This window comes from Pezoporus flaviventris, unplaced genomic scaffold (genome assembly GCF_033815535.1).
Source record: "Pezoporus flaviventris isolate CSIRO_AGI_PZ_B2104156 unplaced genomic scaffold, CSIRO_AGI_Pfla_v1 ptg000021l, whole genome shotgun sequence".
Lineage (NCBI taxonomy): Eukaryota > Metazoa > Chordata > Aves > Psittaciformes > Psittacidae > Pezoporus > Pezoporus flaviventris.
In genome coordinates this window covers 13,033,879-13,051,497 of record NW_026892569.1, presented here as the reverse complement: position 1 = coordinate 13,051,497, position 17,619 = coordinate 13,033,879, and the positions used below count along the sequence as shown (strand labels likewise).

The 17,619-nt window shown below is 69.4% G+C and overlaps 4 protein-coding genes across 8 annotated transcripts; 1 reads left to right on the top strand and 3 right to left on the bottom strand.

Annotated features, from left to right (window-relative positions):
- The first annotated feature begins 1,764 nt into the window (after window positions 1–1,764).
- On the top strand, window positions 1,765–5,488 carry PRRT3 (proline rich transmembrane protein 3). Its single transcript, XM_061456150.1, has 3 exons — window positions 1,765–3,014; window positions 3,092–3,232; window positions 3,604–5,488. The coding sequence occupies exons 1-3, from the start codon at window positions 1,982–1,984 to the stop codon at window positions 5,370–5,372; spliced, it is 2,943 nt and encodes a 980-aa protein (XP_061312134.1). The 5' UTR covers window positions 1,765–1,981; the 3' UTR covers window positions 5,373–5,488.
- Window positions 5,489–5,649: 161 nt separating this feature from the next.
- Window positions 5,650–8,530, bottom strand: CRELD1 (cysteine rich with EGF like domains 1). 2 transcript variants are annotated; one of them, XM_061456149.1, is made up of 10 exons: window positions 8,480–8,530; window positions 7,880–7,962; window positions 7,677–7,787; window positions 7,505–7,596; window positions 7,233–7,409; window positions 7,061–7,156; window positions 6,893–6,976; window positions 6,699–6,794; window positions 6,470–6,613; window positions 5,650–6,388 (listed from the first exon to the last, which is right to left on the bottom strand). In XM_061456149.1, the coding sequence occupies exons 1-10, from the start codon at window positions 8,513–8,515 to the stop codon at window positions 6,168–6,170; spliced, it is 1,140 nt and encodes a 379-aa protein (XP_061312133.1). In that variant the 5' UTR covers window positions 8,516–8,530; the 3' UTR covers window positions 5,650–6,167. The 2 variants fall into 2 exon arrangements, with proteins under 2 accessions (XP_061312133.1, XP_061312132.1); XM_061456148.1 differs by having other exon boundaries at window positions 8,318–8,515.
- Window positions 8,531–9,291: 761 nt separating this feature from the next.
- Window positions 9,292–13,255, bottom strand: IL17RC (interleukin 17 receptor C). 2 transcript variants are annotated; one of them, XM_061456141.1, is made up of 17 exons: window positions 13,012–13,255; window positions 12,920–12,941; window positions 12,469–12,815; window positions 12,221–12,356; window positions 12,105–12,149; window positions 11,852–11,991; window positions 11,608–11,670; window positions 11,454–11,508; window positions 11,184–11,368; window positions 11,056–11,106; window positions 10,927–10,972; window positions 10,712–10,824; window positions 10,568–10,636; window positions 10,432–10,489; window positions 10,254–10,349; window positions 10,133–10,171; window positions 9,292–9,839 (listed from the first exon to the last, which is right to left on the bottom strand). In XM_061456141.1, the coding sequence occupies exons 1-17, from the start codon at window positions 13,093–13,095 to the stop codon at window positions 9,292–9,294; spliced, it is 2,097 nt and encodes a 698-aa protein (XP_061312125.1). In that variant the 5' UTR covers window positions 13,096–13,255. The 2 variants fall into 2 exon arrangements, with proteins under 2 accessions (XP_061312125.1, XP_061312126.1); XM_061456142.1 differs by having other exon boundaries at window positions 11,608–11,667; window positions 13,012–13,252.
- Window positions 13,256–13,427: 172 nt separating this feature from the next.
- IL17RE (interleukin 17 receptor E) lies at window positions 13,428–17,618 on the bottom strand. 3 transcript variants are annotated; one of them, XM_061456140.1, is made up of 15 exons: window positions 17,398–17,614; window positions 17,295–17,310; window positions 16,897–17,052; window positions 16,471–16,785; window positions 16,249–16,388; window positions 16,106–16,174; window positions 15,957–16,023; window positions 15,691–15,878; window positions 15,510–15,557; window positions 15,381–15,426; window positions 15,129–15,277; window positions 14,983–15,051; window positions 14,846–14,897; window positions 14,666–14,767; window positions 13,428–14,462 (listed from the first exon to the last, which is right to left on the bottom strand). In XM_061456140.1, exons 1-15 carry the CDS (start codon window positions 17,503–17,505, stop codon window positions 13,861–13,863), a joined length of 2,127 nt encoding a protein of 708 aa, XP_061312124.1. In that variant the 5' UTR covers window positions 17,506–17,614; the 3' UTR covers window positions 13,428–13,860. The 3 variants fall into 3 exon arrangements, with proteins under 3 accessions (XP_061312124.1, XP_061312123.1, XP_061312122.1); XM_061456139.1 differs by having other exon boundaries at window positions 16,471–16,594; window positions 16,679–16,785; window positions 17,295–17,610; XM_061456138.1 differs by having other exon boundaries at window positions 17,295–17,618.
- Window position 17,619: the final 1 nt, after the last annotated feature.

The window sequence follows — 17,619 nt, the reverse complement described above, 5'->3', positions numbered from 1 at the left end:
GAAGGAAACCTCCACCCTTCCCGTTCCACACTGGTTCAATGATGATAACTAACAAGGAGAAGGCAGTGGGGGACAGACGGGGAGCCCCCTGAGCCTTGGGGTGAGCAGAGGGGCTGCATGATGGCATCATGGCCATGCAAATCACATCATCCTCCGCTACCCACCTCCATCCCAGCATAGCCTGTGCTGGGCAGAACCAGCTCCATGGGGTCGATGGAGATGGGTTCAGGCCCTGGACTGCAGGCAGCAGCTCTGCAGCACATGGCTGAGCTTGGAGGGACCTCTGGAGGTGTCTCTGTGCTGAGACAGAGCAGGGCAAGGCTCCCCAGCACCCCAGAGATGAAGCAGCAGTGGGATACGATGCAGGGACCACTACAGCCCCCGACTACATGCACATGACAGCAACCAAAAACCCTGGAGAAAGGAGATGTAACAGCAACAGCAGCCAGTGGAGCCTCTCCCTGCACCAGGCAAGTCCCTGGCCTTGAGCACTGCCAGGGATGGGGCAGCCACAGCTTCTCTGGGCACCTTGTGCCAGCGCCTCAGCACCCTCACAGGGAAGAGCTTCTGCCTAAGAGCTCATCTCTGGCAGGTTAAAGCCATTCCCCCTTGTCCTGTCCCCGCTGTCCTGGGTGAGAAGAGAGCAATGGTGGTGACAGGGGTTTGCCACAGCTGCAGTGGCTCTGGTGCTGCCCGAGGGACCGGGGAGCACCACCTGTGTGCCAGTGCCCGGAGCCAGTGTCACTTTGAGGCCGTGCCAATGCCAACCCAAAGCCTGGCCAAGCGGGCAGCTCTCCAGCGGGACAATTACCTGATTAGCTAATTACCTGCACTTGGCAGGGCCCCAGAGCACAGCGGCTGCCAGGCTGCTGCCTGCCCCGTGCAGGGCGGGCAGGAGCTGTGGGGCAGGAAGGTGCCAGGGACCAGGGGCACCCATAGACCCGCCCGAGGACCCGACAGGGTCCCGCCTGCCCTGCCCGCCCTGCTTGTCCATCCCCTCCACCGCAGCATCCCCGCTGCTGCCCCGCCGTTCTCCCACCCCACAGGGTCCTGCTCCCCGTATCTCACCCCAGCCGCCTCTCCGGGACCCACCCGGTGCCCGCTCCCCCACTTCCCGTCCCCGCACACCGGCTCCAACCGCTCCCGAGCGGCCCCGCAGCACCCCCTTCCCCTCGCTTCCCGTTCCCCCCCCCCCCCCCCCCGCCCGCCGCCTCCCGGTGCGGGCGGGTTCCCGCGCGGGTGCCCGCGGCTTGGGGCGGCGCGTGACCGGCTGCCGCCGCCGCCACCCGCTCCGCTTGCAGCGCCCGGCCCGCACCGGCACCGGCACTGGCACCGGCAGGTCAGCGGGGGGGCTGCGACCGGCACCCGCACCGGGGCCTCCCGTGCTGCGGCGGGCGGCGGGAGGGGGCTGGACGCGCCGCGGCCCGGGCACCGGGTACCGAGCATCGAGCAGTGGGGCCGCGGCAGGCGGGGGCCCGCGGGATGCGGCGGCTGAACCGGCCCCGCGATGGTGCCGGCCTCGCAGCCCGGCCCCGCCGCTGCAACCGGGCGGTCCCGTCCCCGTTCCCGTGTGCGGCGGCGGTGGCGGCGGGAGCGCGCGGGGCCGGGCATCCCCAGCGGGATGCAGCCGGGGACGCGCCAAGGTGAACGGTGCGCGCCAGAGCGGGGCCGCCGGGACACCGGGGATGGAGCATCAGGGATGGGGACACCGGGGATGCTGGGAGCAGGGACCACTAAGCACCAAGGACCACCAGCACTGGGGACACCGTGATGGGGACCATGAGCACTGGGGGCACTGGGAAGAGGAAGACCGGGAATGGGGCCACCGTCAGCAGGGAGACCAGGGATGGGGCCAGCTGGGAAGGGTCCCCGGGACAGCCATGACAATGGGTGTCTGTGGGCACAGTGGCCCCACGGCCGGTGACATGAGCCCCCCAAGCTCACAGAGCCCCCATCCCCGCAGGGCCGCCTGGCACTCACCATGGCTGCAGCACTGCTGGTCACCTGGGGACTCCTCCTTGCTGCCGGGGGCCCCGCCGGTGCACGGGGGCCGGTGCCGGCGGGGCTGACCCCAGGCAGGACCCTGCAGCAGAGCAGGGACCCCCGGCACGTCCCAGCCTGGGGTCAGCGGTGGCCGGGCCTGTCCCCAGCCTGGGAAGCCTCAGGGGAGCCGAGCGGTGCCGGGGCCCCCGGGGGTGAGCGCTGGGGCGGCAGCAGCCCCGTGCACTGGTTCCCACCGCTGCGGGCAGGAGAGGCCATGGGGGCACCTCCGGAGACGGAAAGCACCACGGGAGGTGGCGGCGCGGCCCCGGACGTGGCGGAGGAGATGCTCATCGCCGGGCAGGGACAAGAGGCCAAAGGCTGGAACAGTCCCCACGGGGGGACCTCGCTGCCCCATGGCTCTGCGCTGGGGGCACCAGGCCCTGAGGTGCCCGTGGACACGGGGCTGGGCTCCTCAGGGCCGCCCTGGGCAAGGCACAGCACCCCCAGCCCTCGGCCAACCGTGTCCACCATCGCCCTGATCCCCGCGCCGGCAGCGGGGGTGCGCAATGGGGTGGGGACAGATGCCCACAGAGGGGGACAATCAGTGGCGGAGGGACCCACAGCGGCCATGGGGACACTGGTTCCTCTGGGCACTGGCCCTGTCTCCCACCCCAAGGGCAGGAGTGCCCACACCAGCCCCGGCTCCACACAGTCATTGGGCACACAGGGGGACTTGGGGGGTCCCGCCATACCCTCCCTTGCTCCGCTCAGCTCTGCCTCACTGCTGCCCCCCGCAGCCCCATCGTTGGGGCTGGCTGAGCCCTGGACCCGGCCGCTCCCATCCCACCAGCGCAGCACTCGCAGAGCCCCGCTCAGCCACAGCACTGCCGGCACCGGGGACGCAGCCCCTCGCACGGACCCCGGCCCGATGGGACAGGGGGTACCCCAGCCTGCCCCGGGGGCTGCGCTCAGCACTGGCCCTGCACCGCTGCCCCCCAACTCCAGCATCACAACGGACCTCCCCGGCACAGGTAGGAGCAGGGGGGACCATGCGGTAGGGACCACGCTCCCTGTGGGTGCCAGCGCCCGGCTCTGCCCTCTTTCGCAGGGCTGCTGCCTGAGGAGGACGTCGGGACCCCGCAGCGGGTCCGGGGCGCCGTGGGAGCCGTGAGCATCCCAAACGCCACCGAGGCCGCCCCACAGCCAACAGCACCTCCCACCGCAGGGACAAACAGCACCAGGCACTCAGGTGACGCAGGGCTGCATCCAAGCCCATCCATTCTCCGTAGACCATGGGAGCCCATCCATGGGGCATCAGGGCTGGCGGGGGGGATGCAGCTATCTTGGGCCTCCCAGCCAGGGCACGGTGACACCTTCAATCAGGATTGCGCTGGGCAATGGCCCTAATCTAGTCCTGCCAGTAGGGATTAGTGCTAAAGCCCAGCAGGAGCGGGTTTCCACTTGGGGATCGGGGATGTGACCAAGGACATGCCACTGGGGGGTCCTGCTGGAGACCCCCAGAGGTGTCATCGGCCACAGCTATGGTTGGCATGGGGCATACCCCTGTGGATGGGGAGTGAATGCAGGGACCGCTAACCATCCCCTTTGTCTGGCCTGCAGGCTTCCCAGGGACAAACCCCCCTGCCCACGGCACCCCATCCCCTTCGGTCACAGCATGGCGGGCAGCGGTGACACCACAACCAGCGCCACGGCACCCATCCACACCATATCCACCACAGCCGCCACAGCCGCCGCAAACACCACAGCTGAGCCACCCTTCTCCATCACCAGGGTCCAATGGGACGGGGCTGCGCTGGGCCGAGCTGCGGCACCAGCTGGGCTTCACCTGGGAGACCCACATCTACGGGGCAGCCGCCATCCTCCTGCTGCTGGCGCTGGGCTGCGTGGTGGGGCTGGCCTGGGCGGCTGCTCTGCGCCCCCTCAACCTGCCCCACATTCTAGGGGCCCACGGGCTGCTGCTGTGCGCCTGTCTTCTGCGGGCCACCTTCCTGCTGCTGGACCCCTACGGGGCACGGCACCGCCTGCCCCCGCGGGCGCTGCTGCTGCTCAGCACCGTCCCCTTCCCGCTGATGCTCGGCGCCTTCGCCCTCCTCCTGCAGCGCCTGCAGCGCTTGGCGCAGCTCCGGCTGCTGCCGGCGTGGCTGCGGGGGCTGCCGGCGCTGGGGGCCGCGGCCGCGCTGCAGAGCGCGGTGCTGGGGGCCGCGGACCTGCTACCGCCGAGGCTGGGCCCGGCGGCGGGGCTGGGGCTGCAGGCGCTGGGCTGCGGAGCGGGAGCGCTGCTGCTGCTGGGGGGGCTCTGCGGGTGCTGGCGGGTGCTGCGGGCACCGCACGAAGACGCGGGGCGCGGGGCGAGGGCGCTGCTGGCGGCGGCGGTTGCGGGGCTGCCCGTGTGCGGGCTGCAGCTCTACAGCGCCCTGTGGCTGCGCGGGGTCCTGGGCACCCCGGCGCGGTTCTCCCGGCCGGGCTGGGCTGCGCAGCTCTGGCTGCGGGCGGCTGAGCTGGGCACGGCGCTGGCGCTGCTGGCGGCCGCCACCGAGCCCCTGTGCTGCCGCTGCCGCCGCCGCAGCCCCGCCGCTCACTCCTGCTGGGCCAAGGCGCTGCGGTTCTTCTGCGCCGGCCGCAAAGCCGAGGCGCCCGAGTACCCCAACAACTGCTACGATTGGGCCGGCGGCGGCACCGGCGGCAGCGGCGCCGAGCGGGCAGCGGGCAACGACATCTCCAAGAGCCTCATCCGCAACCCCGCGGAGCAGCTCCCGCTGCGGGCGCTCAAGGACAGCAACGAGCCCTGGGCGGGCAGCGCCGCGGGCCCGGGGCTCAGCCCCAAGTGCCCCAACCTGGCGGCCGCCCGCTCCTGCGCCGCCTTCGAGCAGGGCTCGTCCCCGTCGCTGGGCGAGCTGGGGTTCCGCCCGCCGTCCCCCATCGACCTGCGCCGCAGCATCGACCAGGCGCTCTGCCGCCGGCACCTCCTGCACGACGGCCTCTTCGGGCGGCCCCGCCGCGGCTCCGGAATGTCGCTGCGGGGCTCCCCCACACCCGCCACCGCCGGGACCCCCGGCTTGGGCCGCATGGTGAGGTGCAGCTCGCTAACGGAGCTGCCCGGCCCCCGCCATCCCCCCGGCACCGTCACCATCACCGTCACCGCCTCCACCAGCTCGCTGGACAGCAGCTCGCTGAAGATCAGCTGGAACCCCTGGCGCCATGGGCTGTCCTCGCCAGACAGCCTGCCCATGGATGAGGCACCCAGCCGGGCACCGCTGCTGCTGCCCACCGGGACACCGGGCTGCGAACGGGATGGCCCCCGCGGCTTCCCAGCCACCGCCAAGGCAATGGACAGCCGGAGCCTCTCCAGTGACACCATTGAACTGTGAGAATGGACAGAGACTGGGGGGCCCAGGGCCGGGCAGGAGGGGGCCGGTTCCTTTTTGTGCCAAACCAGAGAAATAAACAACTTATACCGGGAGGAGCCCGCCCCCCCCCCCCCCCCCCCCCCCCCCTTCGCCCCTAGCAGCCGAGCTGGGTGTGCAGAGCTTTATTTCCTGAGATATGGACACACAGACGGATGCGCACACCCCGATGGACAAACCACGGACAAATGCAACAGCCACGCTCATGCACAGGGCAGGGACCCCCCACCAGCATAGAGCAGGGAGGGGACCCCAACCCCCTGACCCCAGCAGCCTGGGAGGGGAGATGGGCTCTGCCCAGGGATGTGGGGACGAGGGGTTGGGGGGGAGCAGCTCTCCCAGAGCCATGGCTCAGCCCCCACTGCCCCACGGGGATGGGACACACACACACACAGGGTTGCATGGGGCCAGCAGCATCACCAGCCCGGCACCCAGCAGTGCCAGAGCACCCCCCGGCCTGCCCCACATCATCCTAACTGCCACAGTGCCAGGTTCCCCCATCCAGCGCCATGGGGCGGGGGGCAGCATGCTGTGCCCCTCCTATCCCAGTGCCACATTGCCGGGCATCACCATGCCGGCCGGAGCAGGCTGTGCGGAACCCCCAGGGATCAGGTACCCCCGGCTCACTCTGCAACAGGGAGGGCAAGACCCTACACTAATGTGGGGCTGGGGGACACATGCAGGGCACAGCACCACGCACAGGATGCTGCTTCGGCAGCCAGCCCCTCCACCCCAGGCCTGCACCCAACAGCCCCACGGCTATCTGCCCTTCATGAAGCCATCGAGGACGCGGTCGCTGCGGTCAGACAGCCAGTAGCCAGCCATGGCAGCCACGGCGCCGATGAAGATGGCGGTGAAGACCATGTCACCCTTGGCAGCCAGTGTGGCGAGGGCACAGATCATCACCCCAAAGAACATCTGCTGCAGCACCACCACCTCGTCTTCCGTCACGTCGTCAAAGAACCCCTTCTCTGGCGCATCTGCAAGGACGGCGCTTGTAGGGGGGCACAAATGAATGGGGAGACCCCCGCCTCGCTGCCCCACACCGCGTCAGGCCTTACCGGGGGGTTTGTCCTCCACACACTGCCCATCCCGGCGCACGTGGCCGCGGGCGCAGACGCAGCGGTAGCTGCCCTCCGTGTTCTCGCACACCTCCTGTGCCCCCGTGCACACCGGCTCCTCGGCGCTGGCGCACTCATCCACGTCTGGGGGGAAGGCAGGGATCAGGCAGGGATCCGGCAGGGATCGGGCAGCGGGGAAGTGGCAGAGCTGCCCCCAGGACACACTCACCCAGGCACTTGGCTCCATCCCGCCAATAGCCCTTGTTGCATTTCTTGCAGCGAGCCGGCCCAGCACCCATGCAGCCGATGCAAGCCGTGGAGCAGTCTGATATGGGGAGAGGAGCTGGGGTCAACAACAGAGAGCCCTCCCAGCCCAGGCCATGGGGAATAACCCATAGCCACCTATACCCAAACCTGCCTGACCTCGGCACTCGTAGGAGCCCTCAGTGTTGACGCAGAACTGGTTGGCTCGGCAGTGCGCCATCTCCGTGCCACACTCATCGATGTCTGCAAGAGAAGAGGGGGGACATCCCCATCAGCCCCATTCACCCCACAGCCTCCAGCCCGCCTGCTGCCCACCACAGCTCTCACCAATGCAGCGGTGCTCGTGCAGCACCCAGCCCCTCTTGCAGCGAAGGCAGCTGGAGTCCTCCGGCCCCGTGCAGCGCCCACATGCCCGGTAGCACTCTGTGACAGGGGACAGCAAGTGTGAGAGCCACGGGGGGACCTCGGCTGTGCACCCCCCCACCATAGCCCTACCGACCGGCACACACGAGGTGGCTCTTGTTCCGTGAAGCCTCGTAGAAGCCGTCACCACACTCGGCGCAGAAGGGGCCACCATAGCCGGGGCTGCAGACGCAGAGGCCGGTGCCGCGGCGTGTGCCATCACCGTCGCATCGCCCGTTGCCGTTGCAGGGCTGCTGGGGCCCACCGGCACAGGCTGCACGGGGAGAGAGCAGCCGCGATGGGGGGCAGCATTCCGGAGGGGGGATCCCTCCATCCCAGGCAGTGCTCGCTCGTGCCGCAGCTACTCACGCCGGCAGTCGGGGCCGTAGGTGCCAGGCGGGCAGCAGAGCGCCAGCGTGTCCATGCACAGCCATTGGAAGAAGTCGGGGTGCTGCTGCTGCCTGGGGAGGGGGGACACAGCACTCAGCACCCTGCCACCCCCTTGCCCCCCCCCCCTCCATGTCCCCATCCCCAGACTCACTCGTGGAACCACCACTGCTCCACGTGCTCTTCACTGCGCTCCAGCAGCTGGTGGCAGGAGAAGTCCGAGGGGGCACAGACACCCTCCAGCACCTCCAGCAGACGGGTCTCGCTGCGGGGACAAAGGGGTCAGCACTGGGATGCGTGCATCCCCTGCACAGGGAAACCCGACCCCCCCAAACCCCTTTAACAGGGGTCACCCACCTGTGCTGGTACTTGGCCAACTTCTCCTCCTCCCAGGCCGTGTTGCCCCCACCGAAGCCCTCGTGCTCCGTCCTCTCCAGGCCCTGGGCACGCGGTGGAGGGGGCAGCACAGTGGGAACCCCCTGATAACCCCCAGCCCCATACAGTCCCCTCCCCGCTGCCACAAGTCACCCCATGGCCATTCCACCCTCTGCTCATCCCAGACCCCAGCCGCTGCGTCCCCCCGGAACCCCTCATTCCCTTGGGATGCTATAGGGAGCGTAGCCCACAAATACCCCTCCTAAGGAGCACCGTCACCTCCTTGCCCCCCCTAGCCCGTGCTTCCCGCTTTGCTCCCGCTCCCCCATCACCCCCGGGCTGTGCCGCCCCCGTCACCCCCGCTCCCCCCATGCAGGGCCCGTGTCACCCCGTACCCCCAGCCCGCTCCCCGCCCCGCACCCTGATGAAGCTGTCGGCGAGGCCGCGGCAGGCCCGGCACGGTTCGGCCTGGTCCGGGTCCGGGTCCGGGTCCGGGTGGGCGCGGGCGGCCGCCAACAGGACCCCCCCGAGCAGCGCGGCCCCGAGCAGGGCCCCCCCCAGCGCCGCCCCCCCCCGCCGGGCCGGCACCGGCAGCAGCGCGGCCGCCCGCGGCCCCATCCTGCGCCCCGCCCGCGCCGCCTGGCCCCGCCCACTGACTCAGCGACCACCGCCCCCGCCAATGGCAGCGCTCCCGCTGCCCGCGACCCCCCGTTCACAGCCAATCCGCGCCGCCCGCCGGGCCCCGCCTCCCCGCCGCCTTAAAGGGGCCGCCTCCAAGGACACCTGCGGGGTGGGGACCCCGCACCGGCTTCTCGGGGCGCACGGGTCCTGCTCCGGGGAGAGAACCTCAGTCCCCGACCCGCCTGGGCCGGTCCCTATCACCCCCCACTCAAACCGGTCCCAGGTCACCTGCTCCCGTCCAGCCAAACTGGTCCAGCGCCCCCTGATTTGCCCGGTTCATCAATCCCCATGAGCTGGTCCTGATCCATCTCATCCCTCCCGACTGCCCCACTTCCCCGTCATCGCCAGTGAGCTGGTCCAGTTCCCTCTCATTCCCCCTCAGATTTGCCCAGTTTCCCATCATCCCCTCTGAACTGTCCAGTTCCCCCTCATTTCACCGGTACTGGCCCAGTTCCCCATGATCCCCCATTAGCGGGTCCAATTCCCCCTCATCTTCTTCAGATTTTCCCTGTTCCCCATCATCCCACCTCGAACTGGTCCAGTTCCCCCTCATCCCCCCCAAACTGTCCCAGTTCCCCATCCATTCTCCACCCAACCCAGCCCAGACCCCCTCCCTTCCCCCAGTTCCCCCCTTACCTCCCGCCACCCCTCCCCAGTCCATCCCACTTCCCATCTCCCCCACACCACCTGGGCTCGACTCCTGCCATCACTGTTTATTCCCCCACCGCCCGCCGCAGCCCCCCGGCCACTGCCGCCACGTACGGCTCCAGCCACCGTCCCCGCCACCGCGGTGCTGCCAGCGCCCGCAGGAACCCCTTGGTCTCACTGGGCAGAGCGAAGGCAGGGGCTGCCCGCAGCACCGGTGGCACCAACGGCACCAAGGCCTCAAGCCGGGCCACCACGTAGCGCCCATTGCCTGCCGCCAGCTCCGGCACGGCACAGGACAGTGCCGCAGCAAAGGCCTCGCAGGGTGTGGTGGTGGGGACATCACTGGGGCTGGGATCAGCGTCCCACTGGTGCGCGGCAGCCACGGCCGCTGGCGAGAGGAGGATGATGATGGTGTCCCCGCCGCGCAGCGCCCGGTGGTGCTGCGCGTGCAGCCAGGGCAGGGGTCCCCACGCTGCTGCCCCGCTGCCGCCTCCCGGTGCTGCCGCCACGGCCAGCCCCAGCGGGCGCAGGGCTGCCAGGAGGGCACAGGCCGCCCGCTCTGCCACCGGCTCCACCGCGTGCACCAGCAGCGCCCGCCGGCCGCGCAGCGGGGCTGGGGGGCATCGTCAGTGTTTGAACTCATCCCCAGGTACCCTGCAGCCACCCTATGGGGGTGCTTGGGGGGCCACCACCCATTTCCTTACTCACCCTATATAAGACCCATCCCCTTACCCACCCTAAGGAACAGTCATAGTGGGAGGTAGGTTGGGAACCCTACTTCCATAGGATTCCCATCCTCTGCTTTGTCCCCCTACACCCCAACCCAACCTATGGGGCAGCCTGGGAAGCAAGCAGGGACCAGCCCTAATGGGGACCGCCATCACCCTAGGCTCACCCCACACTCACCCTCAGAGCTGTAATCAACCCTCAGGGACTTCAGCCAGCCTATGGGGAGGAATGGTGGTGAGGTGAGGTCCTGAGAGAGGGGCCTTAGGATGGGAACATTCCCCCCATGGGCACCACTCACCTTTAATGTTCTCCTTCTTCAGCAGGAGCAGGAGCAGGAGGCAGGCAGCTCCCAGCATCACCCCCATCCATGCCAGCACCCAGCGGGCACGCAGGTCTGTGGGGCAGAGACAGTGTCCATGGAGCACCCACAGCACCCACCAGCCCCAAACTGCCATGGCACAGCCAGGAACACTCACATTTATGCATGGGACAGGCCCAGAGCGTGACCGCGGTGCTGTTCTCATGGTGCCAGATCTGTGGGCACACGGACCTGTCACGCACTGGGGACACATCACACACTGGGGACGTGTCCCCGCTGCTGCCCGCACTGACCTGCCTGCACTGTCCCATCGCCACATCCCGCCGCAGCTCCTGCTCCAGCAGCCCCGGGTGTCCCAGTCCCTGCAACACCAGCACGGGGTGAGCCGGCTGTGCCGCGGTGCCACCGCTACCGGGACACGGGGGCCCTGGGCTCACCGTGCTGGTGAAGCTGGCAAGGGGGGTGCATGCGCCCCGCTCCAGAACACACAGCGAGGTGTTCCCATGGCGCTCCAACAGCAGGATGTCATCGGGGCGGCCGGGCAGTGCTCCTGTGGGTGAGCCAGGGGCTGCGGGGGGGATCCAGGGAGAGCTCCTGCCCCACAGCCAGACCTCTGGGGCTGCCCCTGCCCTCCTGCCCCATCTCTACTCACGATCCTGCAGGCACTGGCTCAGCCGGACCTGCCCATGACTCCACACCTACCACAGAGAGCGGGTTAGCAGCACCCAGGGGTGCCCATGGGGCAGCCATAGGGCAGCTATGGGGCAGAGGGGTGTCCTACTTGCACACAAAGGTTGGGGTGTGGCCACAGCCCCCCAAGCTCCTGGGATCCCTGTGGGTGGAAGGGATGCTCCATCAGTGCCACCACAGCCCTCTGGTACTCCCAGTGCGCCATGGAGCCCCACTCACCTGCCCCATAGCGGGGTGCCGCAGGCCGGGCAGTGCTTGGCAGGGCCCGGTGGGTGCTGGTTGCCAGCAGGGAATGAGCTCAGCCAGGAGATCACAGGGGGATGAGAGGGAGCAGGTCAGTGCCTGTGCCTCGGTATGCAGCACCAGCCGGCTGCGTGCCCACAGCTGCTGCCAGGCCTTGGCATCTGTGGTGGCACCGGACACAAGTGTTACCCCATGGTGTCCCCATGGGTCCCTCTGTGCCCCAGCCCAGCCCCATAGCACAGTTACCATGGGAGAAGGGGCACAGGGTGGCCCGCAATGGGTCCTGGGTCTCCAGCCAGACCTGGGAGGGGAGGAAAAGAGAGAAGGATTTGGGGTATCCATGCTGGCCTCGGGATGCTGGATGGGGGGGGGGACACACAGTGCCCACCCGCACACTGACCTGCAGGCAGAGGCAGGGCAGCACCTCCTCGGCTGGCAGGCTGTAGCTCACGTTGCTGCTCTGCTACCAGCAACCAGACGTGGGTCACCCCATGGCAACCCCCCCCCCCCCAAGCAGTGTCACCCAGCCCAGGGTGACACCAGCGCCCTGCCTGTAACACAGACACAGCTTCCCGGGGACTGGGCAGGGGGGCAGCGGACAGAGCCGGCCAGGGTGGGGGGGTCAGGGAAGGGGTCACACTCACCACAGTCACCACGCGCCCCGGCCCGGCAGTGCCATGGCTTTGATTGTGGTAGAGCCGGAGGGTGTAGCTGTGCCCTGGCATCGCCCCCTGCACCTCAATGACCACCTCCTTGGGCCCCGGGGAGACCTGCAACCTGGGCGCTGCGGCACAGGGCACAGCACCACAGGGGTCACCCTCACCATCTCCCCCGACATCCTTCACCCAGCCCTCCATAGCGGACATGCACCAAGGTGTGAGGGTCACCATCACCTACCTTGGCACTGGGTGACAGCACTCTGTGCCACAGGCCACGAGCAGTCTGTGGGGACAGGGTGTCAGCAGGCACAGGGGGGATGGTGCTGCCACATTGGGTTGCATGTGGGGGCTCACCTGGTACCCGCTGCAGCTGGCTCAGCCTCCGATGGCCACGCGTGGTGGTGTACGCCGTGACACGGAGCTCGGAGCCCAGCGGTGCCTCAAAGCACCGGAATGTAACCCAGCCCTGGGCAGGAAAACCGCCGCTGTGCTGTGGCAATACAGGAACAGGACCTCCGCACCACAGAGATGCAGCGGTGCCAGTACCCACAGTGCCCAGTGACTGCTGGGGACACCCATCCCTGCTACCCCCACCTCCATACCAGCGTCCGCCCGGGCAGCGCAGTGCCTATGGGTGCCCAGACCTCCATGGCCACGCAGCGGGACGAGGTGTACGTGTGCGCGGCGAGCAGCAGCACCCCGCTGGCGTTGTGCTGGGGCGAGGGGTCCCCATGCTCTGGTGCCCCCCGGTCCCCATCACCGCCGTGCCCTGCCGCAGGGATGCGCGGCCCCGCGGCGCCGCGGGGCACAGCCAGGCGCAGCCGTGCCTCCAGGCAGGGAGAGCAGGCCCTGGCTCCGGTGCAGCGCAGCGCCGGCTCCAGCCGCAGCCGAGACAGGGCCAGCCCGTGGTGAGATCCCTGCGGCTCCATCCCGCACAGCACGTCGGGGTCTGGGTGAGGGGAAGACAGAGGGTGGCCACGGGTCCGTGGGTGCAGGGTTATGGGCGCATATCCCACTCCTGCGTGTGCCCGCGGCTATGGCAGTGCCACTTACCCAGGAGGCGGCAGGCGAGGCCCTGGCGGGAGGAGATGGTGAAGCCGGTGCCGCGGTGCCCGGCAGCCCTTGTGCTGGTGCCACCGACCCACCTGCGTGCAGGCCAAGGTGTCCCGGTGAGCACCGAGCCCGCCCGTCACCACCAGAACCAGCACCAGCGGCACCAGCACACCCATGGCGGGGCCGGGGCCGTAGGGTGCCCCGGCCCCACGCTATCCTCTTCCCACAACCCCGCTCCCGGCTCCACGGGCCCCGCGGCCGCCACCGGCTCCCGCTTCCTGCTCCGATCCCGGACACCCGGGTCCTCGCTAGTGCCGCCCCGGGGTGGGGCCTCCCTGATCCCCATGGAGAGGATCCAGCACACGGTGGTTTCAGAACGCAGACGAGCCCGGGAGCCGCACTTGGAGCCGTGGTTATGCCATGTCCTGCCCTATACCCCCTCTTGCCCCCTACCATGCTTCAGGGGAGCACCGGGCACCCCAGCACACGGCATGGATGGACAGCAGGAGAGGGTGAAACGGTGGCTTTATTGCTTCCACCCCAGACACGGTCCTGCTGGCAGCAAGAGCAAGGAGCAGGGCCAGGCTGTGCCCAGCAGTTGCCCCCCATGCCCTGGGCAGGGCAGAGCAGGAGCCCCCCCTGCCACGACTCAGCTTCTTCCATTGCTGCTCCAGCCCTCGACCGTCTGTGACATCCCGAGGGGCTTCTCAGGTCCTGGTTTTCCTCTGGAGCAAATCCCTGTGTGGAAATAAAGCTGCCCCTGCCCGGGACAGCACCTCCGCTCCCAGCTCCACGGGCTGGAAGCTCATCCCTGTCCACAGCACATCCTATGGCTGGGACCAGCTCCTCCTTGTGCCCCCACGGGCACGGCCGAGCCCTGCACCTCCATAACGGGGGGGGGCCGCCCCCCGCAATGCCCAGCTCAGCCCCAGCGCAATCCCTCAAGTGCCGGTAGCCGCTCCGATGTGCCGCGGGGGGGGGCTGCCCTCCCTGGCCCCCAGCCGGTGCAGGAGCCCCCCGACCCCGCCCGGGCAGCAGCGGCGGGGGGCCGGGGGGCTGCCCTTCAGGGCGCCCATCAGCCCGGGCAGCTGCCGGGGCAGGCGGTAGGTGGGCAGGGGCCGCAGCGGCCGGGGGACATCTCGGGGGCTGCAGAGCCGGCTGAAGTACGCCAGGACCCAGCCCCTGCCGCGCCCCGCCGCGCCCAGCTCCCCGTGCAGGCAGGACATGGCCGCCCCGAAGATGTCGTGAGCATCCCCGGGGGGGTCCCCGCCCGCCGCCCCGCCCCGCCACCGGCGGAAGAGCCGGGCGCTGCCGCGGCTCCAGAGGAGCAGCACGGTCCCGCGCTGCCGGCCCACGGTGCCGCGCTGCGCGTACAGCCAGGGCAGGGCCCCCGCCTGCCCCAAGCCGCCCGCTTCCCACAGGTCCAGGCGCACGTCGCAGCCCAGCCCGGCGCGGAGCCGCTCGGCCAGGGCGCACACGAGCCCCAAGTGCTCCTCCGAGTCCGGCGAGTACAGCAGCAGCACGGGGCGAGCGCCCGCGGGACCTGCGGGTGGAGGGGACAGCGGTGACAGCCCTGCCCCGAGCCGCTCCCCATCCCCTGGGCACACACCGGCATCCTCCAAGGGCATCTGACCACCCTGTGCATCCATTCTGCAGCCCAGGGAGGCAGCAGCCCGCGGCACCCCAGCCCTATGGGTGCCATGAGCACTGTTCCCCCGTCCCGCATCCCCCCGGAGTGCCCCTCACCATCATCAGGCCTCCAGGCGCCTCGGCAATTGAGGAGCAGCAAGGTCAACAGCAGCCCCAGCACCAGCGCCAACCCCAGCAGCCCAAAGTGCCTGCGGGAGACTGGGAGAGGGGCAGTGAGGGAATGGGGGTTCCGTGCACCCCCAGTGCCCCCCGTGGCTCCCCGGGACCCTCACTCACCATCGGGACAGAGCAGCTGCTTCCGAGCAAAACGCACATCCGAGCGCCAGACCTGGGGAAGAGGCTGTGTGAGGAGGGGCCGGGTTGGGGTTGGGGTCCCCCCCATTGTGGGGGTGCTGGTACGTGGGTCACCTCACCAGCACGCAGCTGCCCAGGACCTGCATCGGCAGCAGCAGCGCTAGCTCCCCTGGGGCTGAGCCCTCTGGCTGCAAAGCACAAGAGAAGGGTCACTGTGGGTCGGTCCCCACCATGTCCTCCCCCCCTCCAGCCCCACTCCACTCACCTGTGTGACAGTGTAGAGGGGGGGCTCGGGCTCGCATTGCCCGCCCCGGCGCTGGCAGAGGGTTGCACTGAAAGCTGCAGGGATGCTGGAGATGAGGTGCAGGCGCAGCTGCAGCCCTCGGACGCTCACTGAGACGTTCCAGGCGGTCACTGCGGTCACCAGGGAGAGAAGCAGGGGGCTTGTGGGATGCCCAAGGGGATGAGGGGTGCGAGGGACCCCAGGGCAGGGGTGCCCCTGATCTATAGGGCTCACCTGGCCGATGGGGACACTCCACGTGGCTGCTGTTCCCATAGGAGAACTGGGGAGAACAGGGATCAGTAAAGGGCTGGGGGAGCCCCAGAGCCCCCCAGCACTGGTGCCCACCTACCCATGGGGGCTTACCCGAAAGCAGAGCTGGGGGTGCACATCCACCTTGTCCAGTGTATATGCCTGGAATGTGCAGAGAGAGCATCACCATCCCAAACCTGCATAGCCCATGGGCACTGCAGCAACTACCCACCACCCTCAGGGGTCCCTGGGGGTCTGGTGGGTGCCCCAGCACCCCAAAACCACGACCCTTTACCTGGTCCTCCTCGCTGGCAGTGGAGTTGGGGATGTCGTGGCACGGTGCAGCCTCAGCTGCCACCTCCCTCCAGCACAGGGTGGCGCGGGGGTGCAGGGGGCAGCTGGCGCTCAGCACCATTGCCATCTGGTCCTTGCTGCTGGTGCTGTAGTCGTGGAAGTGCACCGAGGACCACAGCTCGGGGCCATCTGCGAGGCATCGGGTCAGTGGGGCCGGAGGGGGGGACACCCCCAGGACCGGGGTCCCTCCTCCCCATGGGCACTCACAGGCAGCCAGCTGGTTGCGGAAGGGGCAGCGCTTGCTGCGTGTGCTGTCGTGGTGCGGGTAAGAGGCCTGGGGGAGCAGAGTGGTGGGGGTCAGGGCAGGATGAGCCCTCGCTGCACGGGCCCAGAGGCCACGGGGATGGGCGACGCACCTCAATGCATAAGCAGGGCACCAGGAACTCGTATGGCAGTGAGATGCGGTGGCCCCCCAGCACCAGCACCTATGGTACGGAGGCAGAATCAGTGGAGGAGAACACGGATCCCAGCCTGGTGTGGTGGGGAATGGAGCCGTTACCTGCTGGTGGAAGGGCCGGGGCAGCTCCTCACACTCCAGGGCGAGCTGATGGCACAGGCGCACCATGAGGGCCGGGCCGTCGGGCACCCACACTTCGATGGCCCTTTCCTCGGGCACCCACGTATGGGTGAAGATGGGTCCTGTGGAGCAGGCAGGGGTCAGCTGGTGCCCATGTGTGTGTCCCCCATCCCTCGAGACCCCCCCGGTCCCCTCCAGCCTCACCGGGCGGTTCAGCAGTGACCAAGCGGCTGCGGCTGAGGGTCCAGCCTCGGTCGGGGATAGTGTGGAGGGAGACAAGGACCTGCCGGCTGCTCTCCACCGGGAAGCAGTCGAACTGTACCTGCCACTGCGGGAACCGGGGTGTGTGTGTGTGGGGGGAGTTCAGCGGGACACCGACGGCTCCGCCCCATCCAACCCACCCCAGACTCACCGGTGAGCTGCCCGCTGCCCGGTGCCGCCGCCACACCTGCAGCCAGCTTGCCCGGTTGGAGCCAAGCTCCAGGAAGTTCAGCTGGAGCCCGCGGACATCACCGAGCTCTGCGGGAAACCAGCGTGTGGAGCGGGCACGGGTGGGAGATGAGCCCCCAGCTCCCCTTTACCCCCACATCCCCCCCACCGACGGGGGGTGCGCGGTGCCCCTGCCCGTACCTGCGGCGGGGAGGGCCAGGCGCACCCGCAGGCAGGGCTGGCAGCGCTGCGAGTGCAGGCACAGGCGGGCCCTGCCCAGCTCCAGGGCGGGTGCGTTCAGCGGCGGCCCGGACCGGGACGGGCGGCGGCACCGGGGGCGGCTCAATGTGCTGTCGGCTGCGGGGAGGGGAGAGCAGAGAGCGGCGGCCGTGTGCCGGGGTCCGCGTACAGCCGGGACCGAGAGTCCATGGCGGGCCGGGTGTTCGGCACACCGGGAATCACCGGGAAGGGGGAGCCCCGAGAAGAGAGAACCGCGGGTAAGGAGAACCCCCGGCTTCAGGACCCGGTATCCGCGAGCGGATGGAGCCCCACGTTCGCAGCCCCATCCTGGTCCCAGACCCGGTCCCGACGCTACTCACCGGTGGCCCAGCACTTCTGCAAGGAAAGACACCGGAGTGAGCGCGGCGCCGCCAGCCCCCCCCGCCTCCCTCCCCACCGCCTCCCCGTTCCCCCGTCGCTCACGAAGTTGGAGGAGACCCGGAGGCGGGTGACGACGGCTCCGGTCCCGGTGAGCGGCGGCAGCAGCAGCAGCAGCAGGGCAGCGGCAGCGAGCAGCACCGAGCGCCCCATGGCCGCTCCGACCCGCTCCGCGCCCCGCCCCGGGCCGGCCCCGCCGCATTCCTCCGCCGGCACGTGTGGCCCCGCCGCTCCGCCCGCCCCGTCACCGGGCGGCACAGACACGCG